General features: G+C 37.4%; 1 protein-coding gene across 1 annotated transcript in view; it reads left to right on the top strand.

Moving 5' to 3' along the window:
- MAPK11 (mitogen-activated protein kinase 11) overlaps positions 1-9,073 on the top strand; it is a 49,108-nt gene extending 40,035 nt beyond the window's left edge. The window contains exons 10-12 of the mRNA XM_081330161.1: positions 2,247-2,325; positions 4,690-4,863; positions 7,502-9,073. Coding sequence (XP_081186287.1) covers positions 2,247-2,325; positions 4,690-4,863; positions 7,502-7,575 — 327 coding nt within the window. The 3' untranslated portion in view covers positions 7,576-9,073. The remainder of the gene's footprint in view (positions 1-2,246; positions 2,326-4,689; positions 4,864-7,501) is intronic.
- The last annotated feature ends 7,285 nt before the right edge of the window (positions 9,074-16,358 follow it).

The raw sequence follows: 16,358 nt of genomic DNA, 5'->3' as shown, positions 1-16,358 counted from the left end.
ATTTAAAGAAAAATGTTGGCAAAGGTTAGTTGATATATTTCTTGTGGTCATTTCCCTTTAATGTACTGTAATTTGTAGCAAAATATGGTGATTTCAAGGTTGGAAATAATGTCTCTTGGCAGACCAAAGCGTCTCACTATTTATATCCATTGTTTCACTTCAATAGAAATCTAATCTATTTGCTTGTATTATTGGCCTATATTGACTTCTAACTTGCTAGAAGATAACTGCTGAAGAGCAGACCTCTTGCCTAATATTAGGCTACACTGAACTTCTTGTGCTTTGCTTATTATCACATCTCTTTCCATCAGAATTCTGCCAAACATATCCTAACACATGCCCAAAAAATTATATAGTTTTTTGCACGCAAGAGAGAATGGCTTTTGGTCTTTCTAGTCCTGCAAAGTCTCCTTTGACCTTTATACCGAAAATAAGAACTACCCTGATTTTGGGGGGTGGGCCCTACCCCCAAAATAAGCCCTAGTTAGGACCCTGCCCACTCTGTCCCACCTCACTACCGCAGTGGGGCAGGAGTCACACAGCTGCTGCCACAATAAGGCAAGGCAGGTGGGGGAGGGGCTAGCTGCCCACATGCCCTGCACCTGCTTACTTTAGGGTCCCCCAGCCAGGCCATTCCTTGCTTGGCGACCTTCCTTTTCACTCCCCTCCCAAGCCAGACTGCCATCTACAGAGGATGGGCACGGTAGACCCAGTCCCCCTCCGCCATTTTGGAGATAGGGGACACTGACACCAGAAGGGACTGCTGCCGCTGTGTGCCGTTGGAGGGGCTTTCTTCGCGCTTCATCCCACAGATCACCTGCCTCCTCCTTCACCAACTCTCCCGTGGCTTGCGCCATGACCAGGTGGCGCAAGCCTCCCTCTGCCAGCCCTCCATTGCCACCACTGGAGAGAATGGAGAATGGGGAGGGGAGCGGGTCCACACAGCGATGCAGAGCAGACAAGAACACTTGCTTCCTCCCCTGCATCGCCCTGCGTTCTCCCTTCTCCGTTCTGGCAATGGCAGCCCTGTTTTCTGCAGCTTCTCCTCCTAGTGCTTCTATACAGTTTGGCGCACCACCGCCCAGCTCCTCTCTGTTCCCAAAAGCCTTTCTTCACTAACCTGCTTTCCAGTTCTGTCGCGTTTCTCTCCTGCTGCAGGAAAATTTGTGGGACTAAAAAAAGTTCAGTCAGACCTTCTAAGGTGGCAGGGAAGGTTTGCGCCACCCGGTCACGGTGCACAGGAAAGTTGGTGGAGGAGAAGGAGGAAGCAGCTGCCGCGGGGCAGGTGATCTATGGGGCAAAGCGCAAAGAGCTCCTCCAGTTGTGCACCGTGGAACAGAGCCTTTCACCGTCACTCCCCTTCTGGCTCCAAAACGGTGGAGGGGGACCAGGCATAATCCACCCATCCTCTGTAGCATGGCAGTCCGGGAGAGGAGCAAAAAAGGTCGTGCAGAGCATGTGGGACAGCTCCACCCCATCCCCCACCTGCCTCGCCTTGTTGTGATGGCAGTGGCACCGAGCAAGGAATGGCCTGGCTGGGGGGGGGGCTGAAGTAAGTGGGTGCAGGGCATGTGGGGCAGCTCCACCCCCTCCCCTACCTGCCTTGCCTCGTTGTGATAGCAGTGGCACATTGTGCTGTGCGGTCTCCTACGTGATAGCAGTGGCGGCCTCCTAACACAAGCAGCCGCAGAAGAAGTGGGCCGGCAACCCCATGGGCTCCTGCTAGATGGGGCTGTTGCTGCTACCGCCATGAGGCAAGGCAGGCGTCACGAAAAATATAAGACATCCCCCCAAAATAAAAGCTAATGCTTCTTTTGGAGGCAAAAATAATATAAGACTGGGTCATACTTTCAGGGAAACACGGTAGTGGTGGTCCCTATTAGATGATAGTGACAGTGTACAACTTGTCTGGATCTTATTGGAGTAGTAAATTATGGCATCTTTTCTGTAATCATATCTGTCTTTGCTTTTGTTTTACAGATGTGTATATAATTAAGGAGGTTAGTAAGCTCAGGAATTTTATTCTATCTAATTAAAATCTACATTGAGCAGCAAGATAAATGAAAAGAATGATGAAAAATACTTTCATCTTCTGCTTCTCATTCTACTATATAATTTGTAAACTTTATAAATCTTTGGGGACATTTGATTATAAATGAGTGCTGTCACAAGTCATATTTTTAAGGATGAACCTTTTACTCTCAAACGACTAATTTATGCACGTTTATGCAATTTCGTGTTTTCAGGCTAGAAAATACATAGAATCTCTACCATACATGCCTCAACAGGATCTGAAAGTAGTATTTCGTGGAGCAAACCCATTAGGTAAATACTTAATCTTCAGATATCTTCCATTTAATACTGAGACTGGTTATAAAAATTGCATTGGGTACAGACAAACTCCAAATGAATTGGTCCTTCGGTGCTATTTTATTTATAAACCCAAAGCACTATATCATTTTAATTACGTTGATTTCTGTGAAGTGGAATATGATGCCTTGGATATCTTTGAGAAAAAATAAATAATAGATAAATAGATAAGAAGGCATAGGAATAAAATTTATGGTAATAATTTACAAACTATTATTTTGTAAATAATTAATGATTCCTTTATGTCAAGGTTCCCAAACATTTTGAAGTGTAGGAACTTTTGGAATTTTGAGAGCATATTGTCGATGTACTCAAAAACCAGGTACTCTTGCAAGGGTCTTGTCCATTCACAAAATAAACACTGGGTTATGTAGTTAATGAAATATCTGCAAGCAAAGAAACAGAGCAAGCAAACAGCAGGCAGAGTGCCAAGGATGCAAGGATTCATCCCTGAGCTACATATATTCTCTTCTACTGAAAATAAATTGTTAATTTATAATTTATATCTCAAGTATTGCTGCCTGAGATTAGGCTGGAAACTTTGGCAGTGGAATTGGAAAAAAATCTAGACTTTCTTATTAGTTAATATAAAATTGATCAGCTGCTTTATATTACTTCAATTTCCGATATCTAGCTGTGGATCTTCTTTTTTTTTATTGAAAAGTTTTACAGTACATTTTTTAAAAGACAAAACCCCTCCCAACCCCCTCCCCTCTCCCCAAACCTCCCCAACTCTTCCCTCCCCTCCCCCTCCCCCCTCCCCGACTTCCCAGAGCTAAATACAGGGTATAAAAATACAAACAATCATAATCTACCATATGCAAACAACAATAAAATATTAAATTCTATCGCACTTTAACTCTTATTAAAATAACTACAAGTAGCTTATATATCACATAAATCCAATACTTATTCAAATGCTAGGTGAAACTTTTTAGTCCCATATTTATTCTGGATGTAATCAATCCATCTTCTCCACTCCACAATATATCTCTGTTGCGACTGGTCTTTCAAGTACGCTGAAATCTTTGCCATTTCCGCCAAATTGGAAACTTTTAAAGTCCATTCTTCTATAGTCGGCAGTTCTTCCTTCTTCCAATATTGCGCTACTAAAAGTCTCGTTGCCGTAACTAAATTCAACATAAGCTTAGTGTCCACAACGGTAGTATCTGTGATAATGCCCAATAAAAACAATTGCGGACAAAACTTTATCCTTTTCTTGAATATTTTTTGCATATTCCACCAAATTTTAATCCAAAATGCTTTAACCCTTTTACAAGTCCACCATATATGAAAGTACGTTGCATCCTCACAGCCACACCTCCAACATTTGGGCTGGCAGTTCAGATACATGCTTGCTAGTTTTTTAGAATCTAAATGCCACCTATAAAACATTTTATAAAAGTTCTCTCTTAAATTTTGGGCCTGTGTAAATTTTACATTTCTCACCCAGATCTTTTCCCAAGTATCCATTGTAATAACTTCTTGAAAATTCTGAGCCCACTTTATCATACAATCTTTAACAAGTTCCGTCTCTGAATCAATTTCTATCAATGCAAGATATATCCTTTTAATATGTGCTTGACCTTGATCTCTAATTTGCTTTACCAAATTTTCATCAATCATTGAGAAACCAATTTTCTGGTCTTCCTTCCACCTAGCCTGTAATTGCCCATACTGAAACCAGGTTTGTACAATCTTTTCTTCTTTTAAAATATTATATGGCTTTAATTGCCATACATTCCTCTCAAAGCACAAAATTTCCTTATATGTAATCACATCATGTTTAAACCCAACATTTATATTTTCTATTGCGTGTTTCGGTATTGCCCAGATAGGTATCTCATAATTTAACTTGTGTCTGTACTTTTTCCAAACGCGCAACAGAGCATACCTTAAAATATGTATCTTGAACACATTGTCCACCTTATCATACAATAAATATGCATGCCATCCAAATAACAAATCATGGCCCTCAAGATTTAATAATCTCGCTTGTGTTAAATTAAACCAATCACTTATCGCTGACAAAGCAGCAGCTTCATAATATAATTTAAAATTAGGCATTTTAAGACCACCTCTTTCACGCGTATGTTGCATAATCTTAAATTTGACTCGTGGCTTTTTCCCTGCCCAAACAAATTTATTAATTCCTTTTTGCCATTCCTCCAAATTTAAATCCTTTTTAAGTATAGGTATCATTTGAAATAAAAATAAAAATTTTGGCAAAACATTCATTTTCACAGCTGCAATTCTTCCCAATAAAGATAACTGTAATTTTTTCCAACTATCTAATTCTTTTTGTACTTTTCCCCATAGCTGTGGATCTTCTTGAGAAGATGCTGATCCTGGACAGTGACAAAAGAATAACAGCCTCGGAAGCACTTGCACATTCTTATTTTGCCCAATATCATGATCCGGAGGATGAACCAGAAGCAGAGATGTATGATGAATCAATAGAAAATAAAGAAAGGGTTATAGATGAATGGAAAGGTAAGAAAGTATTTTCTTTGGGGCGTAAAATGTTATGAATGCTTAAAACACAACCCTTACTAAGTATCGCAAAGATAAATTTACAGAAAGTGAGTGCAGACTTAGTCAGAGCCTAAGTAACAGAGTTCAAGAGTCAAATATGAGCCAAGGATTAAATTGTCCCAGAATCCCCATTTTTTAGACACACATTTCTATCACACGCTTTTTATGGATAGCTTAATTAGATTTTTTTGCAGAAGCTCAAGGAAATATACATAGTATTCATCCTTCTGTTTTTTTTCCCATAATAAGATTTCAGTAGGTTGGACTAACTAGCTCAAAATCACCAAATGAGCTTCCATGAGTGAGGGTGGGCTAGAACTTGAGTCTTCTGAGTTCCAGGTCAACAGATTAACAACTTTACTAGATTGCCTTTCATATATATTTATTTTAAGATATAATTTGGATGTTAACGTATTTGAGTTAAAAGAAACCTTCAGTGCCAGGTTGCAAATACTGTTTCAGCTAGGACTATATATTGGCTGCAAAACTCAAGACAAGAACTTGATGATAGCCTAGAACAGGTAGGCAACCTCGGCTCTTTTATGACTCATGGACTTCAACTTCCAGAATTCCTGAGCCAGCTGGCTCAGGAATTCTGGAAGTTGAAGTCCATGAGTCATAAAAGAGCCGAGGTTGCCTACCCCTGGCCTTGAATATCTAGTATCTGGTAATTCTCTGTATGTCCTTGGTGCCATCTAGTATTCATGTGGATGCTCACTGCCAAGATATGGTATAATAGCTTTAACTCCTACATTCTCTTGATTTGCTGTCGAGATAACTTTTATTGAGATAACTTTCAGAGATAAAGGAGCCATACCAGCAGGTGCCATTTAGTCATCGTTTAGTGCTGGGAACTACTAATGCACACTATGTCTATAGTAATTTCCCACTGAATTTTCATCAAAACTGTTTCAAGAGCATATAAATAGATTAAGGACATTACTTAGTTTCATAACCTCTGGTATGTCTTTATCAAGCTTCAGAAAATACTTTCCAGTAATGTTTTCCTTCCTTTAAAAATGCAGGAAAATGCTAGAACTGTGTGAGAAATTCTTGTTTTAAGAATTGGTGGATATGGGTGTCAAACAGATACTAGGCTGTTCAGTTTTTTCATTAATCTTAAGCACATTTACTGAGTGCATTATTAAACACACATGCTTTCATGCTTCCGAATGCTGAAAACTTGAGTGCCCATGAAATCTCACAATGGAACTTTTCTTTCAAGAATTTTCTAGGGGGTATTTCTTTTATAAACTTACAAGAAGCCAAACTTTTAAAAAGTAAGAAGCTATTGCTATTTTTAATCCTCTATGATTCCATTTTACTTATTTGGACTAAAGCCTTAGACAAAGAAACAGTGATATCTCCCTAAGGTCATTTGTTTTATTGATATTTGAACTTCTAGCAGTGGGATCCAGTATATGTCCTACCGAACATGTGCAGTTGTATCAGGTCTGTGGTTGTCAGGATATTTGTGTGTGTATGTGTGTGTATAAAGGTAAAGGTTCCCCCGCACATGCGTGCTAGTCGTTTCCGACTAGCGTTTGTCCAAGGACGTCTCCGTGGTCATGTGGCCGGCATGACTAGACGCCAAAGGCGCACGGAACGCTGTTACCTTCCCACCATAGTGGTCCCTATTTTTCTACTTGCATTTTTACGTGCTTTTGAACTGCTAGGTTGGCAGAAGCTGGGACGAGTAACAGGCGCTCAGTCTGTTACGCGGCACTTGGGATTTGACCCGCCAAACTGCCGACCTTCTGATCGACAAGCTCAGCGTCCTAACCCTCTGAGCCACCACGTCCCTTCCATATATATGTATATTTAATCCCAAATTACAGTCTACAGTAATTCAGTGCTATTCCAGAGTTACCCTGACTAATGACTAATACAGTGGAAAACCACCTAATATAGTAGAGTGGATGGTACACAGATAGTTTCCTTACATTAAGCCAGCCTCCCCTTTGCAACAATCCTCATAATCAGCAGACTAACAAATAATGTTCTTGAAAAGCAAGGTAGAGGTCACTAATTATACATCCTCCATTACTAGCTGCATCATAGTGTGTCCAGACAAACAGGGCTTGGAGAGCTTAATTCCAGATCAGCACATTCATGTAGAATTAAATTCTCAATAATGGAAGTTTTTCTAGCTATTTAAAAGGAGGTTTTTTGGCCCATATGCACCATCATTAAGACATTTTTGGATGGACAATTACACGAAAGGGAGGCCAGACACCAATCTAGCATCCTTCCCCTAACTTTCAAGTTGCAGCCTTCCAACATATTTCCTGCAGATTTCATGTATTTCTAGTCATTGAAATACTTTTATGTGAAAGCAACTGTGTGTTCATAAACTTACATGACAGTATGGTAATTAGCAGAATCTGTTTAGAAAATAATAAATCTGAGGCTGTTAAGTAAATTAAGCCAAACAAAATGTTTGTACTATTGCAAGAACGAAGCCTTTCTCATATAATCTTTTCAAGTTTGTTGATTTTGTTCATGGTTTTCACATCCTACAACTTTTCAACTGCCAATATGTCATATTAAAATATTTCACATTATTTTCTCTCTTACCCTTGCTCTTCTTTTAAAGAACTAACATATGAAGAAGTGATCAGCTTTAAACCACCTGACTTGAAGATGGATAGCCTTGAAATTGAACAATAAATCCAGACTCCTCTTTTTTGCTATGCTTTACGACGAAGACTATAAAACATCTAGCATTGCAATTCAATTTCCTATATGACAAGCATATATTTTACTATCCAAAGATCTTGGAAAAGCTACAAAAATGCAAGCAAAACAGTCTGAAGAAACATATATTGGGGAGGGGATTGTCTTGTACTACGAATGTAATAATTGCAGAACATTAAGTACTGCTTCATTCTGAAAAATGATGCACTGAAGTTTTCTTTTTAAATTTTGTCTTCTCTGCATGTCCCCAGTGTGACGCCAAAAATGTCTTTTTTAAAAAGAGATTATTTTCTCAAATTGTATAGTTAATGCATGAATATATGTGGAGACAAATAGAAATCCATAGAAGCAATTCCTTATTTTTAAGCATTAGGATGTTTTTCTTTTTAATTTCTAGTTAGTAACATTAGGAAAAGGAGCCAGTGTTGTAAATTAGACATACAGTAAAATACACGTACTTTTACTTGTAGCAGTTTCAAGAACATAAGTGATCAACAATTACAAATCAGTCAAATTTATTGTTTCCTGATAGTATTAAAGTTTGTCATTGTAGTTGTAGAAAAAGTGCAGGACACAATTTTTATTGGGAATTTTGCACTACAGTACAGAGGTCCACAGCATGAGGTCTGGAGGAATAGAGTTTATCTTACAGACTTGAGCTGTTTTGAAGATCAAGCTCTCTGCTAACACAATTTTTCCTGTAATTTTGCAGTGCCTCTCTTTCCATCATCTTGTCAATAAACTGCTTCCTTTTCTAAATTCCTATAGCCTTTGTTTGACAGCTGCATTTTAATCTACCGAATATGGAATACTATGAATGGACTGAAAGAAAAGAAATTTTGGAGAAATATCTTTTCATCAAATATGTTGAATATACCAAGTGAGCAATCTAGCACATGATACTAGCAAAGCTACATCCAAATTGCAGGACTATGGCCATAAAAAACAAAATGGTTCAAAAGAAGATGTCTCCTGCTAATAACCTTGTGAAATGGGATCCAAATGAATATTTAATTTGCTTCCTCCATTCACCCTCCTTTTATAAGATTTAAGATCTGCAGATCCTTTCTCAGCTCTCTTGCTTTATCTGTGAAAATAAGACTGGAAATATCTGATGGCTACGAATAGCTTCTTGGAGATCCCTATTGAACAGATTACAGGAAAAAAAACCCATCAAAATCCAGATTTTTGATGAAAAGAATATCCACTGATTATCCTAAAAACACTTATAGGAACAGGGAATAGTAATAAATAATTAATTCTTATCTCCCTATCCCAGTGTTTTGTTTTCCAAGCTTAACGTAGCAAGTATAATGTAGGCAACTGTTGCTTTGATGTAAACAAAACAATGATAAAACCTGCTGTGTTGAATAAAATTATAGGCAAAAATAAATTATCAAATATTAGTCAAAGAAGAATAGTAATACTTTATGTGAAGCATTTAACAGCCACTAACTTTAATCTTTTTAATATTTAGCATTACATTAAAAAAAGAAATCTAGAACATTAAAACTTGTAACAAGATGCTTGAATTTTTTTAATAATTTGGAGATATGATTTCATGACATTAAAATATTCCTCTGTCTTAAGATTACAATTGACATACAATTATCTGTTTGTGTTGAAAAGGCTGATAACAATTCACCCCCAATCTATGTGTATTGCACTGTTGGAGAGTTTACCCAGCCAGAAGAGGCACCAGGATTGTTCAGATAGGAAATGGACCCTTACAGAAAAGATTTCTTGGGTCCAGGAAAAACATACAAACTCCACCTTAATTGCACTAGATTTAAGTTGTTCAGGAGAATTACATTGGCAGGATTTCAAGATTCAGTTTACAATACCTTAGTAATACCCTAGTAGTAGTAATGAAGAGCTTTCCTGAAATCCAAGTAGTTCAAAGAGCTTGATGCTGCCATCCTGATCATTGCATTCTGTGCAACAAGCCATCCTTCGGCTTCTCCCATCTGTCTTCCTCACCTGGCTGAGTGTCTCTTCACAAATCACAGCTGTAATTATTTCAGGAAGAGAGGCAGAGCAACACCTCTGCTAGAGATTGCTTGGGAATCCCACAGAAAAGAGGAGATTTCAGGAGGCTTAATGAAAAATATTTCACCAAAAGGAAGCTAACTCCCTTGCAGCTCAAGAAGAAATGTCAAAAGGCAATAATTAAAGGATTTCCCTAGAACAGCTGCTGGTCAGCAAAGTTAGCTAGCTTGAGACAGCAAAACCAACAGCATCATGGAGAAGGAGGCGAACAGTAATCCAGGCTGGTGCCAGAAACCTTTTTGTGCTGGAAACCCTTTTCCTTACCTGACCAATGAAAGAGGATACATCTGTGCGTAGGATTCCAGGTCCCGATTTTCAGCAGAATACTGCTAGAGGAACAATTTGTCCTCTTTCTAAAGCTCTGCTAAGTTAAGCTGTACATCTAGACTCTTAAATAAATCTAAATTCAATTCTACTCAGTTAATGGATTCCCAATTTTACATAGGGCAAGAACTCTCTTCTGGAGTAGGGAGGGGTTTACCCATCGTATCTGAGATGTTAAAATTATTTTCTAGGAATATGCAGGGTGCATTTCTACAATTTATACAGCTATTGCAGCCAAACATTGAAAAAAAAACCATGCCAAAAGCATTATTTAGATTACTTAATCATTTTCAACCATTGTTGCAAATAAAAACTTAAGGCATTGTATCTCATCAAAACTCTAATCCTCTTGATGCATTATAAACTATGCCACATGTTTATTTTTGTTTAGGAATCATGGAAAGCAGTTTCTTAGCCCAATATCCCATGCTAGGCTATCGGGATTAAGAAGCAAGTAAGCCAGAAGGTATGCATTGCCTTGTTCCCCAAACATTTCAACCGTTTTTTAGGATACCCACTACAGTGTCTTCTGCCTAAAGTGCCTTATTCTGCCTAAAGTTGGGCTCGCCCAGGAACTTTTATACTGATCTAATAGAGGACATGGGGAATGGCCTTGAAGAGAAGGAAGAGCTGCTAGCGCGGGTCAGAAAACTAAATTGAGAAAACTTACCAGACAAACCTCTGTATATTTCACATGAAGATAAAATGGGGGAGGGAAAAGGATATTTGGACTTAGAATATTCTGTTAATGTAGCTGTTGTAATAAAAATAGTTCTAAGCTATATGTATTTGGTTCCTTAGTCTGGTCTTTTTCGGCTGACAGATCTGCAAGTACATTGATAAGCAGTTCATGTGGCTTTACATAAGGTAAATGACTGAGCTCTATAAAGAAGACTAGACTAAAAAACAGACACAGTGTAGACCTAAAGTTCTTTTTATTAGATGAGCCATCTAGTAATGGAATTCTGCAAATCTGAATGTGTTTCAACTTGCCTCATCTTCTTGTGAATTTGAGGTGTTTTCACAAATTACCTTCTTGACGTGGGTTCAGGTCAAATCTACATGATTGTTGCCTTGGCAATGAATTTTCTTTCCATCCCTCAAGGCCATCTTCTATATTCACTGCAATGATTGATGAGAATAATACAGTGTTTTTCTGCCTACAATTTATGCTTCGATGGCAGTACAAGATTAAAATATGGCCATTTCAAACAAAAACATGAAAATTTAATTAGTATTTGATAGTAAAAAAGAAAACCACTATTATCTCAGAGTAAAATCCGTATCCTAACCTCTTAACCCTGAAGCCATCATTATTGATCCAAAAAATGGCAGTTTTGTTTAAATTTCATAGAAATGAATAGGATTGAAGAAAGTTGTGATGAAATAGTCCTGTTAATTTTAATGAGTCTTAGAGGCAACTAGTTTATTCTGCATAGGAGTTCGTTAACGGTTTAATGGAATTCTTTTCAAAATTATGGTGCTTAGTATTGAATCTCCATTTATTAACTTGTAATATAGGTGTAAATGTCATTGATCAATGAGGCTGATTTCTAATTACAACTCCAATTTTCTGTACTTGTTTGGAAATAAATCTATTGAAATTACTTGTGCAAACATATTCACATTAGACTGTGCATCCAATTGGAAATAAGCTTTTTTAAACACAAGCAGAAGTAAGATATATTTATTACTGTGCTTAAATATTAATGTCAATTAGCAAATGAATTCACTCTTCTACTGTATTGATTTCATTTTTCTGTTTATAGTTTGCCTTTTGTTCTAAGCAGGTTGGTAGCATCTCTAGGGCTTATTTTATTCTATAACAATCCTGTGAAGGTGAGTAGACTGAGAAAAAGGGACTGATCTCCATAACCATGCATGAACACAAACTTCATTTTTCCACAGCTTTTTTGTTAAAGCTTTATTTAGCCATAATACAATATGCAAGGAGATAGATTATAGATAAGATAGATGATAGATATAGATGCCATTTCTCTCTTAAAAAGTACATTAATATTGCTTTGTGTTTGTTTTTTTAATAATACTTTTATTTAAAACAGGTGTGTTTTCAAAAAAAGAGGACCCAGACTGTTGGGGGCAATAAGCTGACTTTGTAATAATGCCGCTTGGGGTGTGTGTGTGAAAACCCTAATAAGCAGGCATATACATAGAATGAAGGCTATTGCTAAGCACATTGGTTTGTGCTTAAATTGTAAGCCGCCCTGAGTCTTCGGAGAAGGGCGGGATATAAATGGGATTAAAATAAAAAAATAAATAAAAAATATTGTCTCTGAATGAACGTATGATTACTGAGGTTATATAATTGTACATGACATTAGTAAAAGCTACCAAGTAAAACAGTTGTTTTTATGATTAAAAAGCCCAAGTGTTAATTGTTTAACTTAATCTCAAAATATTCACTATATTGTTTTAAATGTTTAAAAAAGAAAAATACTCCTAAAAATAATACAGATAAATATTTAGGTTCTGACTTCCTCCTTTTTGTACTTTAACCAAGCAGTCCCTGTTGATGCAAGGTTTAAATAAGTGTTTCTCAACCTTGGCAAGACAGGTTGACTTCAACTCCCAGAGTTTCCCAGCCACCATAATGGCTTAGGAATGTTGGGAGTTGAAGTCCATCCATCTTAAAGTTGCAGAGTTGAAAACACTGCTCTAAATGTTTGTATTTACTTTGCTATATAATATATATGGTAGCCATTATTGTTTATTTCCATGGCTGCTTTGATATTGTAACCTACTGGGATTGTAAACTACATATTAGAATCAGGAGCACCCAGAGGGTGTTATTTTTTTTAAAAAGTCAATATAATAGCTGTGATAGTGGAATCACTATTTGCCAAGACTCTGTAATAAGCCATCTTCTTTGACTACACCCTGTAGACATCCCCGACTTCAGCTCTAGTGTTACAGAAAGAAACCCTATAACAGAACCATGAAGTGCCCTTTGAGATCTGGATTAGGTTGGACATTCTGGCCCACATGGCCAAGTGAAGGAAGCAAAGTGTCTTGGGTTAGCAGCATCTATCCTCACCCTAGAATAATTAAAGGGGGGGAATCATAAAACTGATTTTATAGTATCTCCGTTACGCAGTGAGAAAGCTTTTGCTTTTGTTAACAGCGAGAGAGAAAAAAGGAAGAAGACTCAGAAAGGGCAAACTCAGCATCTTCCTCAAAGCCAGCGAGGACCATGAAATATCTACAGGTGTGCCATTTCTAAAGTGAATTCACAAGAAAAGAAGTGTTTTGTATATTGGCAGGATTTGAAGTCAGCTGAACAAATGGTTCTACTATGTTCCACAAGGTGTCAAAAGTTAATTGTTCACAGGTAAACAGAGTACTCTGCCTAAGCACACTGACACAGCCTTGTTTAGAAAATTGGTCAAGGTCATTAAGCAGAAATTACTCTGCTGAAAGCATATTGTTCAATTATACAGTGAATGTAGCAAAGTGCACACTTGTTAATTGCTGCTTCTGATATAATATTAAAATATAATTGATCTGTAGGGCCCCCAAACCTGATGCAGTTCATTCAAAGCAGCAGCAGTCAACAGCAGTTAGTATATTGCAATGGCACACTAAATCGCAGCTGAAAGATTCATGCAGATGTAAAATCAGTTATCTTAAAATATTCACCTTCCTAACACTCCCAGGGCATCTAGAGTGCAGATTAAAAAGGGCTCCAATCATTCACCCAGAGATGTCTTCTTGGCATGCCTTTTTTTAATCTCCCACTTCTCCCAATATTCCTGCCTTGTTAACTGGACAAAAATCATCATCATTTAAATGCATACAAATAAAGAACAACATCTCTTGGAATAAATTAATAGACACCATGCAAAAGGGAAGCTTGCTTTCATAGGTAACCACTGTCGGCCCTCGATTATGGCGGCAGTTTAGAAAAGTAGGAGGAAAACGTTCACAGAAACCATTTCTCATGTGAAATTAGATCTTCTACAAAGCCAAATTGTTGGAAGAAGTTATGTAAGCCATCTAATCAAATGTGACATTCATACAAAAATCCAAATTAAAACATCCTGGCAGCTCTACTTACATAGCCAATAAACTGAATCCCACCACCATTGTTTTGAGTAAATGGTCCACAATCTATCTGCTCTCTTCAAAATCTTCTGGAAATTTAAATCCATTTTACCACATCCTATCTTCTGGGATTATGAGTAATTTTTTTTCATGTGTCAGCTTTTCACACTTTTTTTGATAAATTTCAAAAGCAAATAAATGCAAGAAAAGTAAAAACTAACTGAAATATGGAGAAGGTGGAATATTTCACTCTCTGGAAATCCTTTCAAAAGGTTGTCTTTCAAGGTTATTATCTTTATACAGCAAAGAGATTTATGCAAATATAAAAACTAAGGAATATTGCAAATGCTACTCGGAGACAACTAACTGGATTGGACTTAACACAGTACTAACTTCAGTTGGCAGGTTATATAGCATGCCAGAAATAATGGGATTTCATGACATTAAAATATTATTTTGGTAGACCTTCCTCTGTTTTAAGATTACAATTGACATACAATTATCTGTTTGTGTTGAAAAGGCTGATAACAATTCATCCCCAATCCATGTGTATTGTACTTTTGGAGAGTTTACCCAGCCAGAAAAGGCACCAGGGTTGTTCAGATAGGAAATGGACCCTTACAGAAAAGATTTATTGGGTCCAGGAAAAGAAGCAACAGGAAAAACATACAAACTCCACCTTAATTACACTAGATTTAAGTTGTTCAGGAGAATTACATTGGCAGGATTTCAAGATTCAGTTTACAATACCTTAGTAATACCCTAGTAGTAGTAATGAAGAGCTTTCCTGAAATCCAAGTAGTTCAAAGAGCTTGATGCTGCCATCCTGATCATTGCATTCTGTGCAACAAGCCATCCTTCGGCTTCTCCCATCTGTCTTCCTCACCTGGCTGAGCATGCCAGAAATAATGGGAAAGGGGGATGCAGAAAACAGTTCACTATTAAAAGACACCCTAATACAGGAATACTGGAATTCACAACAAATTTGGTCATTCTCTCTGTCACCCCAAAAGGACTAGAAATATATATCTTCTTAGAAGGTATTTATCAAACTCATATGCATCTAATTATGTATCTTTTTAGCATTTAATCACAAACGGCCAGTTCATTCAATGTATCCCTGATCTAAAACTAAGCAACAAAGCATAGCACACATAATCTCTGCCAAAGAAATATTGCAGACTACAGATGGAAGGTCTTCCCACGCAGATTTTATTTTGTATTTCTGTTATCTCCAGCTTTTCCTTTCCTATTGTCTGTTACTCAGATTTCTCAGCCCACTAGATGTGTATGTTGAAGTACAACACTGGCTAGAAGGAAAAAAGGCTGCAATCATGTCATTTTCGATATACCATAACAATATACTGTAGAAAGCTGGGTTTTCAGCTTCCAGTTCATCTTCCCAGTCTCAATAAGATCAATTATGTGCTCCCACTGCTATGTTGGCTCAAAAAATGGTAACAAATAGAACTAATACTTTTGAAAATCTTGCCAAACATCAATTCTACTAAAGCAGGTTGTTCATATTTTTTGTGCACCTGCTGTACTGAGGCAGGATTGTTTTAGGATGTTCTATTTATTGTTCTGTAACTAGTACAGGGTGTAAGCCTAGAGGGAATGGGAAATAGATCATATTGCCAGTACTTTGTATAACTGCTGTTCCATTTATCAGAGAACTCTCTGCTTGAGACACTGAAGTCAGCGTTGGCATAGTCACAGCAGCCATACCTTAATAGAAATCCTTGATGGATCATCAGCTAAGATTCCAGGAGGGGCTTTAATTTTTGTTTGCTTGCTTTGGTTTGGTTTGGTTTTGTGCATCTCACAAGCAAGCTAACTGTGGATTAAAAATAACATGCCCAAACAGCTTTCTTCTTGGTGAAGGAATCACTCAAGGTAAAGTGCACAAAGGAGCTTTTAGCAATATCTAATATTTATTCATGAGTTACCTCTAAGCTTCATTCTTAAATAGGCACTGGGGGGGGGGGGAATGAGACACTATCTTTTCTCCCTTTAAGTTACCATGTTTAGGAAAAATCAAGCCAATAACGGATTACATTGTATTTTAAAAATCTAGGCTAGAGAACATACTTTGGGTGATTAGATGGTTCTTATAATCTATACCCTGACTTTTTATAGGGATGGTAGTGATAAGATTGATAAACTGTAAGTAAATGAAAAATAGCAAATGCTAAATTCAGCTTATACTGTATTACTAGATACCTTTAGGAATATGTTCAAAAAAGTTGATATGGCAACCACAAAGTTGCAGTTGAAGCTCTCTTCATGAGCAATGCACATTAAAAAAAGGCAGAGCTTCA

The sequence above is a fragment of the Vipera berus genome (genome assembly GCF_964194415.1).
Source record: "Vipera berus genome assembly, chromosome: 6".
Lineage (NCBI taxonomy): Eukaryota > Metazoa > Chordata > Lepidosauria > Squamata > Viperidae > Vipera > Vipera berus.
The sequence above is the reverse complement of the archived record's forward strand: the minus strand, read 5'-3'. Positions and strand labels throughout refer to the sequence as shown.